This window comes from Ischnura elegans, chromosome 2 (genome assembly GCF_921293095.1).
Source record: "Ischnura elegans chromosome 2, ioIscEleg1.1, whole genome shotgun sequence".
Classification (NCBI taxonomy): domain Eukaryota; kingdom Metazoa; phylum Arthropoda; class Insecta; order Odonata; family Coenagrionidae; genus Ischnura; species Ischnura elegans.
In genome coordinates, this window is record NC_060247.1 from 80,223,809 (window position 1) to 80,243,073 (window position 19,265).

Below are 19,265 nucleotides of genomic sequence, written 5' to 3' on the forward strand. Positions count from 1 at the left end.
GTGACCTAGAAATAGAACCTGCTATTATTTCAGTCAGAAATGTGTCAAGTGTACTTTTTCGAAGCATAGTTCTATACACTATTTCACCTTGTATGGTGACCTTCGAATGATGTTTTCAAGCTCAAAGACTATTTAGTTGAGACAGATTTCCTTGTTAGATTAAAAAAAAATGTTAGATTCGTGCAAGCTCTTTAGGTGCATGTAATTAAAAAAAAAGCTTCAGCAACAAATTTGGGCCACTGCAGCGAGTATGCATACTCTCAAAATATCCAAAAAATCGAAAACTGATTTCATCAAAGGATGTACATCTCATATGAATGAGGCCGATTTACGGTGCAAGGGAATTATGCGCAGTTAGTTGCTGGTTGAATTTCTGCGAGCGTAACAAGTATTCGTGTTTACCTGGTGACGCGACGCCGAAGAGGCTGCATGTGTTATGTTTCTGCGTTTTCTTTTTAGCCCTGTCCAATTGCATTCATCCGGAGCTGCAGGCGGTGGTTTGTTTGTGCCGCTCCCCATCTCCGTCTGCAGCGGCCTTTCTTTCCTCTCCCTCGTCGCCTTCTGCACGCTGCTCTCACCGTGGCATTCGGAGGAAACGAGAACCTCCCCCCATGGCCGCTCTTGAAAGCCCCCGGGGGCTTTTTTTAAAAATACTGTCCCACGGCGCTTTATAAATATCTCCTCCTCTTCCCATAGGGCGGTGTTCGGATTCCTCTCTCTCTCTCTCTTCTCCTGCCATCACACCGCATGCCGCTCACTGCCTCAACTGCGGATCCCTATGGCAACGCGAGATCCAGGCGGCGCGGCGTGGTTGCATGGTTAACGGCATTCCAATCCGTGTCGAACCAAGGCAGTAGCTAAAAGTTCGCGGCAGAGTGCGATTCAGAGATGGGTTGAAGATATGTACGTTCATGGACATCCCCGACTATTGTGACGCAGCTACTCGGTGTCGCGTAATATTATCTGGTTCGTCTCCTTGTGAGTTCATAAACGAAGTTTCGGTATAGCTTTCTGCTATCCCGCAATCGTCTTTAGGTTGCAGTAGAATCCGTGTACCGAGAAGGTCGTAAAGACCTTAACGGAGCAGAGAAAGAAACTTACTTTACCCTGAATATTTGGTATTAATACGCTTATGGCTCGGTGGTCTTCTTTATGGTCATTTTTCAAGTAGTCCGGGTTGTGGTGGATTAGGTAGGGTAGGGGAATCGCCCTTCATAATAACGGAGAATATGCATATAGAATATATAATCATATTGCGGCAGAATTCGATTCACAGATAGTTAAAGACACTTTTTGGACATCCCCGACAATTTTAACGAAGCTACACGTTGTTGACTCACCAGTGCAAGTTTTTCCCGTTAACTATTCTACGCGTATGCGTTTCCTGTCTTTCATTCATCCCTAGGAGGTCAACGCGAACAGTCCCGCGCCCACGAAAAGTATCAAACGGCCCAACCCCCTCCAAAATAGCAACCATAGTCCGCCCCTAAGTCCGGTTTATATTTTACCCTAATTGATGCGAGAGTGGAAGATATTTGCTTATGAATAAACCTTTGGCGTGATGAGTAGAATGAGTTAGATGAACTGCACGCAAGACCTTTCCATCGTCGTGAAGAGTAATTCTTGATCACGCCCTAATATCATATGTTAAATTAGTCGACGCCGAGTTTCTCTCCTATTTTATCCTTTCTACTTCTCTTATACATAATTATCTCCACTTCCCATACAACCCTTTCCTTATCAGCGTGTTTAATCGTCGTCAGTGACCTGGATGACCTCAGTTTTCGCTCCAAATAGCCAAGGAACCAACGGGCGGCCATCGTTACCAAGTCGCCACTCGGACGGACTGTAAAGATCACGAGTTCCAATTCTTCCCATCCCATCCCACCCGCCACTAAAACCAAGATTAGTTTTATGACGTAAGCGATCGATTCGGGAACTTTTAGGCATTCCATCCCTCCGGAAGCATTTTAATGGCAGGATGCGTTCTTCTGCGGTGTGTGTCAGCGCTTGATGTGCGGATTTTAGGCCATTTGCCTCGACAAACGTACTGTCGTCATTTTGTTTGTGGTGTCCCACTACGCGTGAGTGTCCTGGTTTTATAATGGGACAGTCATTTCCAGCCATGCCTCGCTTTCTACCATCTCAATCTATTATCTCTCAGGAATGAAGCATTTTCTTTGTGTCACTGTGGCTGTTGAACTCAATTCACAGTCAAAAGTTCATGGCATCACTAAGTCAGCGTCGTTTTCTGATGTTACATTTTAATGATGAATGTGTAGAGTGCAAAGTGCGTACGTAGGAATTTACAACTCATTAGTTTATTCATAAGATGGTTTTCTTATAGATCCCTTTGTATCCACTATTGCTGCTGTTTATTAGCATTCAAACATAATGATTATAGTAAGTTTGTCATGATACTAGAATCACTGAGAACTTTCTTGTTCTTGGGATAAGTAAATTCTTGTGAGCGTATTTTAATAGGTTTGATCAAAATGGTGATACGTGAGGAATTTTACGAATCCAAGAGTACCTACAGGACAATTCATATGAAATGCTTGGAAACACAAAATCCTGCAGACTCTTCACAAGTCTTATTATTAAAAATAAGTTTAATTACATATCTTCTCCTAGCGTGGTTGTAATATGTCGTCGTTGTGGCTGAAGATGTGGCCACCTCTTAGTACTGATTCATGAAATGGTGTTTCAGTAATTAACTCGTTCTTGGTTATTCGCGATTGAAGACCGGTCACTTATATCTGATCTCATCGATCAGTCCTCTAGTACGGAAATTTGAATTTGGTTCACGACTTCCGCTGAATGACGCCAGAGGTGTACCTCGTGTTCAAGATTACATCGTAAAAACAAGTTTTTTTTCAACGAGGTGGCGGAGAATTTAAGTTTTTCGAAATTTCGGAATTAAGGTTGATTTGCATGCCTTCAGACTTAAGTTCGAGCCAAGAAAATTATGCTCTGTAAATTTTTTGTTGCTGTCGGTAATGATTGAGTTGGAGCCAAGTTCTCAGGTAGTGCTCATCATCTTTCATTGTGTTATTTCTTGTATTAATGTTTAGGATGGAAACGACGTTGTATAATCTAGAGACAACGTTCGAGCGACCTAATAGATATATTCTCTGTCAGGGGAACTTTTCCAGATACGCACACGTTACTTTGCTTTGCAGATTGGTTTCCGCGATGACCACTCGCTGCACGCGGTATTTATTTTGACCTACTTACCGGCATAGATGCCATTGTGCGACTCGTAAAGAAGATAGTTCGGGGAAAACACGCGTCGATTCGTAATCCGCAGTAGTTGGCAGGTGCGTCGTTGATGGCTGGGAGATTTTTTTTCTTCGTTGTGTGTACCGGCGTTAATTACGTGACGGGGGAGGAGGCCGGGGTGGAGCTTGGCCAGGAGGGCTACGACCTCACCGAAACCTCTTCCGCTTCCGACGCACGTGTGTCTCGCCGACCTTCTGTCCTTTCGGTTCCCGTAAGGCGCTCGTAACCCAGCACTGAGTGGGGCGGACAAGACCGTTTTGTGGCTCGAATGGGTGGTGTTTATGGTTAATTTAGCTGTGCCCACACGAGAAAATCATTGCGGTGGTATCGCTTCGAGAGTTGACCCTGTCTAGTTTTTTCTCCCATGAAGGAGGATTTTGTTCGAATTATCTAGCGTAAGAACCGAAATATGTCTCCGGGTAGTGACGATTCTTATGTTTAGAGCTCAGCCTCATTTTACTATATATGCACCTCTCTTTTTCTTAGTAGTATTCATTGAGTCACTGCTTTGGTTGGATTATATTTTATTTTTCTCCGACTGCGCACTATGACACATTTCTAGTTAATCGCCCAATCTCATTGTCAGCTTCGAGCAACATGGAGACGAGTCCTGGTATTACGGTCCTCAGGATAGGCGTAGAAAATCGAGTGTTGATTTTTATTGAAGGTAAGATTCGTCAAATTTCGGCCTGTATATTCATGCAGAAATACTAACCTAAGTGCTGTAATCCTATCCATTGAAACTTTCGATTTTCCCTCAACTTTCTTCGTCTCATTAAAAGAAAACCTTTTTCATGTATTAGCTGCGGATGCTTTTATTCATGTTTATCTACATCTACGAGGAACCGTGCAAGCCACCACCAGGATGTGTGGGTTCCATTGTAATCACCTGTCATATGCCTACTTAACATTAAAATGAGTGTATCACTCCAGTCGTTTCTTCAGCCTCCACCTAGCCTTTTAATTTGGCCCCCCGAGGTTTTGATGTCAAGCAAAAATGTGTAAGGGGCTGTGGTGGAGAACAGTGAAACCTCTATCTATTCCTCATTTTTTCAATATTGGGGGCTTGATCTACACTTATAGGAATTTAGAAATTTAAGGAAAGATATCGTTACAGTTGTAAATTTTAGTATAACTTTGTTAACTATACAAAAGTAAGATTTAAACGAACTCGACTGACAACCAGGTATTTATAAATTATGGTGGGGTGCACATAGGGTGACTTAATCTGCAGCTAGCTTATGCGATTCTTTTATTAGAGACACCTAATTGGTTACAGAAAAATTACGAATCCATGAAAATTCCGCCGGAAGGAGTTCGCCACGGTAATCCATCCTGTTAGTCACGCATTAATATCTATTTGCAGCGGCGAGAAAGAAGAGTGAAAGTGAGGCCACTTTTTTTCCTTTTCCAACGCGCGTCCGAGCGCAAATTTGTTGGCGATCTCTTCCTTTTGCGAAACCAGTTCCCTTCCGCAAAGGGAAATGGCGCGATGTCTGAAAGTGTAAAACCGGTATCATCGAATGGGAGGAAGTGAGTTATCCTTGACGGTTAACGCTTTATATGATGTGTAAGGATTCGGGTGAGACTTGCTTATCATCTGTGGCTATGACGTTCTCCTTTATATTCAAGGTGGCTCCTTTATACTTGTAAAATTGGATTTAAGGTACTTGTAACCGCCGAATACAAGGATTCTTTTCGTAGGAGCGCAACAGCGAGTCAGTGGATAGTATTCGGTGTAGTAAAGGGAAGCAGGAAATACGGCTCAAGGAGTTCTACGAGGAAAACGGAAATGTATCGTGGCTGAATTCCATCGGATGTAGTAATTATGGCATTTGGAGGAAGTTGTCGAAATTAGCTATCTCGGATGTTGTTTGATGAGTAGCGGTTTGAGGGAAAAGGATGTAGTGTGCGAATTATCCGAAACAGTGGAGTTAAGAGGTATTTTCGAAAATCCAGAAATGTCATCAACACGACATATTTGAATTATTCCCTTTGCGGCATTCAATATTTTCGAGAAAAAGGTGGAAAATAGCATTGTAAATATGTTGGAATCAATAAATTAGAATTATTAATGGAAATAAAGTCGTCAGTCAGAGATTATTATTATTTAGTCCTCAGATCTATATTAAAATCCGACACGTGAAACGTTTGATTAATAAATTTTTCTTGGAATTTTAAATTCCTATCCTAGATTCCGAAAAAATCAGTGAAATCCGCTAACGTAAGGTTAGAACAATCGGTTGCTGAAGCGATTCTTCGACTCACATTACAGGCAATTCCCATGGATATCGTCTAGGTTTTCGAATCATCTCATCTGATCTGTAAAAGCTGCAGTTCTTCCGATGGAGAGATACGCTTTGCTCCATGATTACGTGATGCGCCACGCCGTAGGCCTTTAAAGATGGCATTCGGAAGTTATTATTCTGGCCACTTCCCTAGCGTTGCGAAAAGCCGTCCTGTGAGCCGTGCATTGTTTTGCAATGGCCATATGAGTCCCGTGCGTCGCTGCACATCTGCCGGCGATTGGGTTGCAAGAGCGTTATTCGAACTTACTTAGATGCCTCTGGCATACTTGGCCGTTAATGTCCCGTGGTTGGATACGACAAGGAACACACGATAAATCAGTTTAACTGAGTACTGTGGATGAATTGTTTTGGCTCCCTCTCCTCGCCTAATGCTAAATTTTGCGCTACGGTTACCCGCGAGTCGAGAAGTACCATTATAATTTTGTTTTTCTTTCCTTTTCATGGTTATCGTCACCATGGTTAATGTTTTATTATCATTTTGGATTCTCTTTTGTGCTGTAAAATATTAATACCTCCCGCAGGAAAAGTTACTGCAAGCCAGGACTCATCTCCATGGCTTGTTTTATCTTAATGTATGTTTTAAAATATGAATGTGACTGAACCAATCGCTGATATATTTCGACTATTTCTTACATTTCTCTTACCAATTCAATTCGTTTATCTACGGTTAAACTATAGACTTCTTTATTTTCTGTTTCCTCCTTAGTATTTCGAGTCGTCAAACTTTTCGGGCTAAACCTTTTTCTTAGTTGATAATATTATCATATCGAATGCATTCGTAGGGGGTTTTCATATTTGAGGGCGTCAATTATTTGGTGAAATTAATTTGCGATTTACGCCAGAATTCTTGTTTGTTCATTTTACGGCCTATGAGGAGACTTATGACTGGAATTCTTCGGCGTTCTGTCAGTTATAGTGGGTAGATGCTCGATGGTTGCATAATGCCTAACCTTACCGCAAGAGCTCCGATAGCTGAATGAGCTTGTTAGCTCCCAAGTCTAATCTCTTTGGCCTCGGCGCCAAGTGGAATCTGGTTCTCTTGTTGGAGAAATTATCCGTCTCCTATGAAGGTTTTGGCATGCCTCAGACAGATTTCAGTCGCAATTTAACGAATTTTTGAAGTCTCCACACTTTTCAATACTTTCATTGTACGAATTTATTGTATATGCTTGGTACTAAAGGGGTGCAGTTGTTGTGGTGACATTATAAATAATCGTGTATTATGTACTAATATGCTTTTTTTGGTTAATGGATGTAAGTTTATAAAGCATCACTATGCAAACTGCTTGGTAAATGTAAGGGATTATTAATAATAGATACGTGACGTAGCGTGAATAGATAAATTACCCTTGATAAATCACATGATCGTATTGTTATTACCTATCTTACTAGGCATATTTACTTATTTATAACCACAACTGTATTACGAAGTATGCTATTCTTCATGTATTGGTGTTTTAATCCAGTGTCTGTCGCGTTGAAATTCCCGGAAAGGGACGTAATGCTTTATTTCAATTACTGCAACCTTATTTTTTTATCGCTGCTCTGGCTTCTGTATTTACATGATAAATAAATGAGGGTTGTGATAAATTCTCGTAGAACTATTGAATACGATAGCTCAGTTGCGGTAAAAGCTACAATGTAATTGACTTCATTAAGGTGTGTGAAATACTCGTAAGTTTAAATTTCTATTCTGAAAGTTTCGCCTAAATTTCAGTCGTAGGTTCGCAAGTAAGGCTCGAGTTACACTTCCTTCTCACGTTGCCAAGGTCACTTATGTGGAGAAAGGTGTACTTTATGTGTGAAATGGCCTGAAAGAAAGCTGTGTGATCCTGAGGAAGAATGGCTTACCTCAAAGGAATCATTTCCCCGGGAAATCTTCACCTTTTGATGGCCCCTCGCTTTTCGTAGAGAATATAATTGGAACAGCATTTTAACCGATCTCTCCCCGATGTCGTCTACTCAAAGTTTCGTTTCGGTCGCGAGAATCGGCTCGTTTAGCCCGCATGTAATGTATTTTAATGGAAGTGGCTATTTAATGCAGCAATTTACTGCTCCCTGTTCGAATGATGTATCAATTCGACTCAGCGAGGAAAAATTAGTTTTTGTCGCTATCAATTCTTTTACTCATAGTTGTACCATTTGGGACAGCACCATGGTATCCTATTAATTATACGTTTCATTCTTCGAAATCGAGAATTGCAATATTATGTACTGGTGCCTATATTTGGCACTATATTTTGCCTACATGGAGATATGGGCTTAATGCACCGTTGACATTTTGGGATTGTAGGTTCGTGTAAATATAGTTTGGCGGTGTTTAGAAATGGACGTAAAAAATAAAACATAGAAACGATGGAAAAGTGTTAAAAATATAGTAAAATGATTAAAAAATAACTTTGTCCTTTCTTGTTCGTCCCACAGAAAAACTAGGAATGGATAACAGGGTTTTGAAAGCCATTTCCTTTTCAAAGATACAATTGATATTGTTAGATTTAGCAGGCTTGAGTTGAGTTGAGGTTTTGGGGGACGAGAGTGAGCCGGAAAGCTTGAAGGGGTGGGCGCTCCGGGTTATTGTTATCTTTTATCTGTCAGTGATTTTTGCCGATTACAATTATGTATTTTTCTTTCAAATTTGGCAAGTTTGTGATAACCGAGCGGAAAATTGCATGAATGCATTATTTATCCCCGAAGAAAATATTCTGCGAATCCGAATCGTTGATTAATGTGGATCAATTGAGGGTTAAAAGATCACAAACTGATATCTGGAAAGGATTCCGTATTAAGTAGGTAACTGGGATTATAAGGCACTTTTATTTCGATCGTGTAGTTTATATTCTAAACGGCCGAAAAACTCATCAAGAGCTCTATGAAATTTTATTCCAAAAACAAAAAAATGAATTTTTGTTCGGACCGAAAGGGAATAGCGGGGATGTCTGTGGAGTCCGCGTACACTCGCCCGCGGAAACGAAAAAAGCTTTCGCTCCTTGTACTAGAAAATCGTCGCTTAGGGATGCGATCTGCCGTCGTGGGTGTCGGGGCGCTGCATTGTGCTCCGGGATTTTTTGTAAACGGACGAAAAAGCGAATCCGTTACCGCGGGGGGAATCCGTTATGGGAGTTGTCGGCTTATACCTTACACGTTGTATCTTTCTGTCTCCCTTCAGTTTTCGCTCCGCTTTTGCGTGCGATCTTTTGCTCCGCGAAGTAGGTCAGCACCGGTGCGTCCTCTGTGGTGGGGGGCAGAGCCATCTAGCGTCGGGGCTCCGCGAGCGATCGCGCGCGCCGCTGCTGCACTCTTAAAAAGATCATCCTTCCCCAACACCCCGTCGTTTCCCCTTCACCCGCGTCCTCCTCCCGTGGGAGTCTTTTCCTCGAAAACTTTGAATTGACATTGCCAAATGGCCCCACTCTTATACTACGCGGCGTTTATTTTGGGACGGCTCGAAAACCTTTAAGTTATTCGCCGCGGAATTCGGTCATAGCGCTGCGGAGGGATCGGCGTTTAGGATGACTTCTCTCCCTTGAAAAGAGGGGCGGTTGCACGCGAGTTCTGCACGTATTGTACTATCATTTTTTTACTCTCCTGATAAATCTACTTCGCCGCTTTTAATCCGAAACAGCATGAAGTGTATGAAAATAACCCTAGATTTTTTTCATTTTGAGGACAATCCTGTTAGCATTTACATGTAATGTGGTTATTGACCAAAATTTGATCGAACTTGGGTTGTCTTATGATTGCTCAATGGCCAAGTATCTATGCATCTAGTGTCCCTGTATCTATGGTTTCCTATTTTTATTCTAAATGAAAGGTTACTTTTTTGAGGTGGTATCTTAAGTTAAGTGATTGTTTTTGTGATGCATAATGTTACTTGATGACTTCACATTTATTTCCTATAAACTCTCTATATGTTGATTTGTATTCAGGCCTTTATTCCTTGTGAAATTTCCCTCTCACGTTGCGCTCCAATGGTTCTTATTACCATAAGGAGATGCTTTTTACCTCCTGCTAATTTTAATATCGTAGCTTTGAGTGATTTTGGAGGAACAGAGACTTAAATAGTTTTCTTTACTTGGATCGCTTTAGCGATCTAAATTTAGAATGATTTCGGGAACAATAACTTTTAATTTTGGCTCTCTTCTGGTCTCCGATTGGCAAATTTTTATAATTGCCTTCTCACTGGTAATATTTCGGAGTAAATGCCGCCTTTTGACTCCAGTCCAGCATTTATTATTTTTTGTTTTATTCTACGGAGTACAGTCACCCGTTACAAAAGCACTGCCTATGACTCGTGTGAGCCCAACCGCGACGCTAACTGTATCTGAAGTGAGGAAATTCTCTGCTCGAGTCCTTTTGTTCACTTTCCGCAACATTATCCCCGGACGATTTCAATTCGGTTTCTTCATTGTAAATTATACGGTTGATTTCCACTGATCTTGGCAATGAGAGTCGGATTTTCGCTGCGGTCGGGATTCCGCCGTGTTGTTTTCACTAATTAAGTAAAGTTATGTATCTGTCAAGCGTGGCATTCCATCTACACTCTGACGTGAGTATTGATTTGAATTGATTAAAATAATTAATCATTCGCACTATGAATTGAGTGGTACCATCCTATTACAGTATTTTTAGAAATACGAATGAACTTTATTCCTGCGTTTGTAATTACTTGTGTGGAATCATTATGCTAGGCATGACCTCTTCAAATTATTGGGTGGATTTTAAACATATTTCTAATGGAAAAAGGCGATCATTCATATCTATTATATGCTATGAGCTGCCTATTTTGTCAAAAATCGTTTCCTTTGTACATTCATGTATCATCTGCAGTCCTTTACCTGCGCGTGGGCCTTTGTATATTATCCCCAAATTGTTTATCATTTTTTTTAAACATTGGGTGTGAAAATTTGGTTTTTACTTGATTCATAGTGAAATTCAACCAACCAGATGTTCTCCCGCTTTCGTCCTGTCGTTGGCTCCTTGAAAGCCGCGAAGAAGGGGATATTTACCCTTCGGCTCTAAATATACGCCATGACATCAACCAAGAACCCAATGTCTTCATCGGGGAGGTATTTTTTTAGGCATTTCTGTGTAATCATCATGATTCATTGTAACATTAGGCTCTCTCATTTCATACCCTACGAAAAGTATTGCACTTATTGTTAGCACTTATATTTGATTAACTGTTCCTAATCCAACTGCGCCAAAAATATTTTGTAGTTTTCTAGAAATTTATTAGATCCCAGCTATGATTGATCCTTAGAAACCCTTGACTTGATTGGAAGAAAGCCAGTTTCCTTTCTCGTAAGAAAGGAGTAATAAAATGAAACGTCTCCACTACGGTATCTGCAATGCAGATATAATTACATGTTTATCTTCCAGGAGTGTATGCGTTATATCCTGAAATTATGGTATTAGGCCTATTATGTCAGTTATTTCTGCGTAAATATTAAATTCTGATTTAGCTTGGAAGAATGAGTGCTGAAGAGTTTTAAAAATCTGGCTACCCAGCTTATTACTTTCTCATTGGCCTTACAGAAATTCTGTCGACTGGGCTTCCTACTTGAGAAAACAGCGTCGTAACCCGACTACGAATGTAGTTATCTTGGTATCTTTTCTGCTTGAGGAAAGCTATTTATAAATAAATCCGATATCTTAGTGCGTGATGCACTTTACTGCATTCTTTAGCTCTTAAACATCAGTACTAGAGGTGATTCTTCTTTTGAATTGCCGCAAATATTATTTGCGGACAGCGATCATAATGCTGTTAAATCGGTTTTTCACGGGCTCCATAATTTGTTTTCCCTTGAGAAAATGACGGAAAGCATTCCTACCTTTTCTTTTTTTAATACAAGATATTTCGTGAGTGAAATTCTTTCATACGTGTCAAATTTGATCTTTTAGGCCAAATTAAGCCCTTAAAATATAGAAACATCTATTTTTCCCTAATATCACTCATGATCAGTTGGCGACTTTATCTTCAAAATTTAATTTCTTAAAATAAGGTAAAAATCAATTTTCATTTTAGGACTAAACTTGTTCGCTTTCTTGGTCAGGCTTTTCTAGTGAGATACATAATCTCACCAACTCTCTCCTTTTTGAATTGTATGCATTTATTTGTATGAGCCTCTTTTCACCGTCCATTTCAATATGTCGATCTTCTACTCTGTCCCACCTGCATCGGTTGAACTTATTAATTATATGGTGTCTCAATTTTTGAGGGAATTCCGATTTCGTTAATATATATTATTTCGGTCTCTTTTCGGTCGATGTGACTAACCTGATTTTAAATGTATCAGTTTCTCATGTCTTAATCGTCTTCTTTCGCAGGAGGGTTGGGAGCCTGACCCTCAGCGGCCCCAGCAATGACGACGGACATCTCATTGGTCCGTTGGGACCCGACGCTGCAGCAGGAAATAGTCGAAGACTACGAGTACGACGGTGGGAACTCCTCTTCCCGCCTGTTCGAGAGGTCGCGCATTAAGGCGCTCGCAGGTACGTGTCTAATGACCCGAGCACCAAGGCCTCCTCTCCCTAGTGAAGGCCTTGGAAATGTTACACCTCTTAGCCGGTACAGACACCATTCTTATGTTACAGCAGTATTTTGAGATCGATTGTATGGTGTCACTGTTAAAGAGACTATTATTGTACCATACACCCATCAGAGATTGAATGACTTGAAAGGATGCTGGGATGCCTTTTGGAATAGAGGTGACATGTTTCAATAATTCACTCTGCATAATTACTTGCTCTATAAAATGACACGAATGTATCGGGTTTCCTACAAGCGATGTGGAACAATATGTAAAGTATGATTTCAGTGATTGCTTTCGATACCATCTGACTTGTTGATGGTGACATTCTGTACAAAATCGGATCGTAACTTAATTATGAATGTAAGCAAAGGGTTCTTGAAGGAAATATTGCCACCATCAGGTAATTAAAGGCATGCATTTTCGTCAGTCTTTTCTTTACGAAAGTGAAACCGTTCGTTCTAATCGATTTAATCACTGTATGTTTAATTATTATGAGTTTTCTGTATCGCATTTAAAGATCATGATAAAATTTCCTAACCGTATATTTAATATACTAATTTGTACTATTTTCCTGATTTTGTCTGTGATAACCGATTGCCAAACGTTTAATATCAAGATCATGGTGGCATATAATTGCTGAAAGGTTTAATAATATCGTTTTCATCAAACCAAAGGCACATATTTGTTCTTAAGTAATACGAGTATGGAATTTTTGACATTTTCGGGTGGGGGCTCCTCTTTGAGGTCAACACAATATGGTAAAAAAGATATGCTCCAATCCCGTGCGTAAGGCAAACGACGCTTACTTTGTTGACCCCAATCGCCGGCATCTGAAGAGGTAACACAAGAAGAATTATTCTGCGATCGCGGTGGTACGTCCATCCTTGAAGTCGTCGGGCCGGCCGGCCTCGGGGGAAAGTGCCGCTATCTCACCTCCCCCCTCCCCGCCAGTCTTTGCGGTTTTACGCGTCGCTGTCGTAGTAATCTTATCTTTCTTGTAGAAATGATTGCGACATAATTTCCCTTCGAATAACATATCACCCCTCGAAGTAGGCATGGTTCCACTTTTGAATGTCCACGTGAAATTATATTTTCTCGTTATGCTTTCCGATGGAGTCTACGCCGTGACCTATTGTAATTGTTTTTAGGTTATTGGATAGGAGGCTGTGTACCGACGTTTTTAGACTTAAATTAAGTGTAGATCGATGATTTATTATTAGAGCCTCTGCACATGGTTTGCGGCAATTCTAGTGAAAATTCTTATTGTTGTACGAATTATAAATTGTTCAGTTTTCCTCAGTGTACTTGTTAATATTGTGTATTATAACGAAATGCGTCTTTAGGTAATCCATTGAAAATTTTTCAATTATTTAAACAACATTTTTTTTAATTTATTGATGTGATTTTGTCTCTATACTGGTATTCTGGCCGGAATCATGTCCTGGTCCAAATTTCTACTCTACTAATCCTAATTTGTAATCTCTTAATTCTGAATTATTCATTGGATGTTTCTCAAGCTTCTCTGATAGATCGCATCAATTTATTTTTAAATATGCTCTCTGCAAAGGAGTTGACTATCAATGTAACTAGATTGCCCTTTGCTCGTGTAATTAAATTGTAAAGGATTTCCATTCTAGTACTTAATGATAAGTTCAAACCACTAAATCATGAGTTGGTATTCGGAAACCAGTCGCGAAAGGCCTGATAGGAATTTTTAAACTCCTGCTGTCATTCTCCCCTCGCTGTCTTTTAGAAACAGAGGTTGCATTAATTGGTCATTGATGTAACTACGGTTTCGTTCTACTTGCATTTTATCCGTGAGCTGAGCTTTTCTAGAGGGATAGACGGGAATTTTCCGCAGGGATATGTTGAAACATATCTCTTTCTAAATCGTCGAGTGGCCAGTCTTATCTTCTAGACCTCAGCTAGGTACGATATTCTTCGCTATCTGTTTCTTTAGTCGTGTTTTCGCGACCCAATTGAAATTAGATAGATCTATCAAGCAGCTCATGCGTTTGTTGTCATTATCGCACAAGTCTCGTCCTTCGTTCTGTTTCACAGATACCTATGATTCGAGTCAGGAGTAATTGTCACACCCAGTTGTTGTAATATCGTTTTTTACCATTTTAGCTGTGTGGCTTGAGTTTTAGTGTCAGTTACTCGTTGAGGTTTTAGCAAATGTTCTATTTCATTTATTTTGATTAAGGCATCCTTTTGGTGAAATGGGTATTTTTTGTCATTGTTGCTCGATGTAATATAGTATTTACCTTTATATCGAAGTTTTGAGGAGAGAACATTAATTATTTAATTCATATATGAGGCGGTGTAACTGAGAAACCATTGACTTTAAGAGCAGTTCGTTTTCTATGATATTCATACGTTTCCTTCGTGAGATATATAATGCATTTTCCTACCCTCAATCTTTGTCTTTCTCTGAATCTCACATAACCGTATCGTTTCGGTTACTCCGTACGTTAGTCTTTCTTTCATTTCCCTCGTGTAGTGTCTCTTTCCGTCCTCTGTTCTCCTCTTCTCATAAAATATGGTTTGTTGCCTTAGTTCTCTTCTATCTCTCTGAAATGTGAATCAACTTAGTAATTACTCAATTTTCTGCCAATTCTCAGTATTCTTATTCATTTTACCTTTTATTTCGTATTTGCACCGACTGCAAACTAAAAACCTAAACAAACTAAAAACCTGCTAATAATATCTCCATGATTCTTAAACCTTACACTCCCAACCGATTTTGAGTATAATGTGAGAATACTGCCGAGGTTGTTTTCAGGAATTTTGCAAGATTCCAATTTTTTATTCTTTCTAGTACCTATCGTATTTAAGGCGTCTAGATTTTTTCCAATTTTGGAAATATATTTGCAAATTAAAACCATTAAAGAGTTATGGGGATTGAGTTTTTGTTATATGTTTTAGAGAAAAATTAAAATTTAATAAGGTAACAAGTTGTGCTGATTTATTGGCCCGTGTTAGTTCTTGGGAAAATCCAACCGAATATCGTGCTGCTGGTAATATAACGGTTAAAAATTTCGATTCATGACATGAAGCAGCGTAGGAAAGAATATAGATATCTAAGTCTCTCCTCGCCCATATTGGACATAAAATCGGATTCTGCCTTATGCTGTCTCATTTGATCCTTCAGTCTTCGACCCGACGAGCGCCGCACCCTAAAATATTTTGAGTCTTCATCTTGCAGTGTGGCAATAATAATTTCATTGGATCCTCGCTCATTTTTTTTTCTCCGTGGTGATAAGCTGTGTTACTGACCTCGCGAGGACGTAGATGAAAAAATCGAGAGAAGCCGGCGCTTGTCGCGTTGGAAGACGAAAGTGAAGCCAGCCAGTCGCGGACGGACGTGATTCACGTTTTCTCCGCGCGATGGTGTAATGGTCTCGTCGCTGGAGTTCGAGGAAAAATTACGTCAGGCCATTTGAAAAGCTCTGGCGCAACCATCTTCAAGTTGATTCATTCATGATTCGAATTTATTTCAATCGATGAAGTGTTTATGCAAACGTAGGCGGAATAATCATCGTATGCCTTTGAACTGTCATTGCTCATTGCGTTCAGTCACATAATCACAGTTCACGCTTATATTTTGTATCTCCTTTTCTATGTATTATCTTTTGGTATTGGTTAGGTATTCTAGTTCGTAGGCACTATCCCTTAATCCATCTGTGCATGAAGTGAAGCGCCTATTCCTCCTCTCATTTCCGTCGTGAAAAAAGGAAGATGCTTATAAATTCATCTTGCACTCACAATCAGTATCACATCATGCAACAACTGTTTGTCCGTATTTCAAATGAACGTTAATATCTTCCAACTGCTACCTCGTGGCAATCAGTTTCGATCCTTACTTTGTTTTATACGCCGTATTCAGCGATGGACTTCTTTGGATTTCTATGTTAAGATTTAATAGTCTTAGGCCGTTAATGAATTTAAATCAAATTTTTCGTAATTTTTCGTTGAATGAGGCGCTGGCCTTAAATGATGAAAAAGGTCTATGGTTAGCATCAAGCTTTCAGTGGAAATCAAGAGTAGTAAAATTTAGTTATAAATATTCTATGAAAAGGAGAATGTGTTGTGTTACCAATATTGTATTGCTGACGAGGACGATTTGATTGTGGAACTTCATTGTATGTAGATATGATGATTATTTGTGGGAATGTAATTTTGAGTAGGAAAATCCTGATGCATGTAGAACCAAGTAGGATTGAAGTATTGTGATTCATTAATATATTCCATTTGCCGACCTAGGTGGCGGCGAGATTAAGATCTTCACTTGTCAATGATGAGGTCGCGGGCTCAAGTCCCCGCTAGGGTTGTCCCTATCTAAGGCATGGTTTTTAGTACACGTGTAGTTGTTAACTTATTAACTCATTATAATTAATGAGCGTTGCAAACTATTAGCTCTTCCACCTCTATAATTATTGAGAATAGCGGAAGATATTTTATTTGTTTTGTCGTCAGTCGAAAGTCTTGCAATCTACATTTTGTTTTCTTGAAAACGATTTTTCTGCTATGAGTACGATTTCTATCCATCGACAGTCCATTTTATGTCAGCTACATAAATTAAAATAGTGATTACTTTCACGCAAAAAAATCCTTTTTTATTTGCGTGATGTGATTTTTGCTTGCTTGCAATTCTTCCCACGTTCCATCGGTTTTTTCTTAGTACCCTGTTGTTTGTCAATTAAAATTGGTAGCTGTCCAAAGAATAAGTGTCATGCCAGTTTAATTATTTTCCACTTCGAGCGCGGTATGATGCTATGGTGATGTACTCAGGATTACTTGCCCGTGAATACGATCTGCCGTGAATATTTCTACCTGCTTAAGCGATAACGCTCGCCCTCCTATCCGCTTTCCCCAGCTTAAACCTTGCCCGATACAGGTTAGGGGCAGTAAAAAGTCAATTAAATGTTTAAGTATGAAGTCGTCCCTCGCGACGAGAATGTGTGATACAGTTTCTTTAACGTGTTTGGGTCTTCACTGCAATACAAGTTAACAGATCATTTTATTAATTTCTAATTATTGTGAAAATAGCGGGTCGTCATGGAAGCAGCGAAATATGCGGTCCTTGCAATCTTAATCCTTCGTAATTTGGAAAGTGAGATGTATTTTTATGGAAAAAGGGGCGTTTTATGTCTATATTTATTTTAACGGTAAATATTAATGTGACCAATAATAAACTAGTGAAATGTTTTAATATCGTGTACTTGCAAGCATTAATAACTCGTACAACGAGGTGATGCAGGGCGGAAGAAACCTAGAAAGCTATTCTTCTTCAGCATTGAATGTATTTTCATTCCTCTATTATGTAGTAATGTACTCAACTACTCAAGCATAGAATGATTCAATCGTCAGAGTCAGTTTCTATTGTTTTTTTTGCATTGTAAATCGCAGTTTTCGTTTTTAATGTTCAGTGCTTCAAGACCTTTGCTTACCTTCTAAATGCAGCTATCAATAATGTATACATGTTAACGCCGGCAAAGAAAGGAAAACCGTCCCACAGTGCTTTGATTCCTAATTGAAAAAGTTTTCCTGCAAATGGGCCACCTTTTCCTTCAAATCTGAGATTGATCTGTCATTTAATTATAGCTTCAGGGACTTATTCAGTGACAGCATTGCGTGCAACTAAGAGGTGTATTCAACTGTCACTCTTTGTTATTCGTCGCTGATAATTTCCGGCCATGCATTCAGTGGTAATTGCTTTTAGTAGCGCTTATGGTCGACGTTTATTATGTCACTTCATTATTTTTTCAGTCCTTGGTCCTCTTTAAGTTCATTTTTCGGCGTTTGATTTTTTCAAATTGGTGAGCTATTATTTCACTTCCGAAAATCCAGATGTTATATTTAAACGTCTCTTACGTTATCATCACTTAGATTTTTTCTTTTTTTCACCTTATGCACCGAAGCCAAAATTAGCATTAAATAAATAGAAAACCTCTATTCATCCGGTAGATTTAGGTAGATTAAATTTTATATTATTGGTGTAAAAACTCATTTCTGCGGAACTTGCAGTAGGTACTACCTCAATTGGAAGTTAAGAATTAAGTCCATTTTATGTCAGCTGCAGAAATTAAAATAGTGATTACTTTCGTGCCTTATGTTTTGTTTTTTGCCGAAATTATACTTGAGAACTTCTATTCTTCGATATTTAGGAATTTCTAATTTTGGAAAAGTACGAGTAACTATTTAGTTTTTTTTATTATATCCTGCGTATTTAGGAAAGACTACATTCCAATATGGGTGGCCCTGCAAAACGATTGTTACATTTTATTTTTTTAATAATGTTTAAAGATATCCAAGATCGAATTCTACTGCGAACTTGAAGCAATGTAGTCAATGCAGTTCTTAATGTAGAGGGACTGGTGCAAATGTGAATGCATAACCTTTAGGGCTTGGGAGGCACTGTAGACTAGCGGTGACCGCATCAACATCTTGGTCTACTTCTTTAGTAAGCTTGTAGGAGCGGTGACAGTTAACTCATGGCTTCTGTGGAATACTTGTTCTAAGTTTCTTTTCACTCGTAAAACTTTTAGGTAAGTTTTTAAGTTTAATTTATTCACCATGTCCTCCAAGCTATTCCTTAGTGCTACATAAGTTATTTTTAAGCATAAAACATGCTACAGTCTGGTGTAATTAAGTAATCTACTAGCAGGAAAATGTAGCATAGTTATAGCTTCATAGTTCAATCTGCCGATGCTGGTAATGTGGAAGCACAACCCTGGGGTAAATGTGGAAACGTTTCCACATTTCCCTCTCCTAAATGTGTTCTGTCTACTACATCACCTTTTCGCCAGTTTCAGAAGCCAATGAAGATTATTGGACCCAAGCGGAAGTGTAAATGGGGAAATTGGGATATCCAATCTGTGATAAAAGCGATTGTTTCCGTAAGAGAATGGAACAACATACTTTGTGCGCCAATTGTGAAAATGAGAACTACATTTGTGACTTTTGAAAGTGAACATTTTATTGAAAATCGCTATTTTTTAAGCCTTTGCATTGATTTTACAATGAATAATTAGTAGATGATCTGATATTTCACTTTGCTATAGTATTATAGCCAGAATATAAACGTTTCCACATTACCAGCACATTTTGAAAATCTAATCAAAGTGTCAATTAATAA

At 39.3% G+C, this 19,265-nt stretch overlaps 1 protein-coding gene across 8 annotated transcripts in view; it reads left to right on the forward strand.

Annotated features, from left to right (window-relative positions):
- LOC124154044 (spectrin beta chain) overlaps window positions 1-19,265 on the forward strand; it is a 217,393-nt gene that overhangs the window by 122,565 nt on the left and 75,563 nt on the right. For all 8 annotated transcript variants that reach the window (XM_046527531.1, XM_046527527.1, XM_046527530.1 and 5 more), the window contains one exon: window positions 11,919-12,083. In XM_046527531.1, the coding sequence (XP_046383487.1) occupies window positions 11,954-12,083 (130 nt within the window). In that variant the 5' untranslated portion in view covers window positions 11,919-11,953. The remainder of the gene's footprint in view (window positions 1-11,918; window positions 12,084-19,265) is intronic.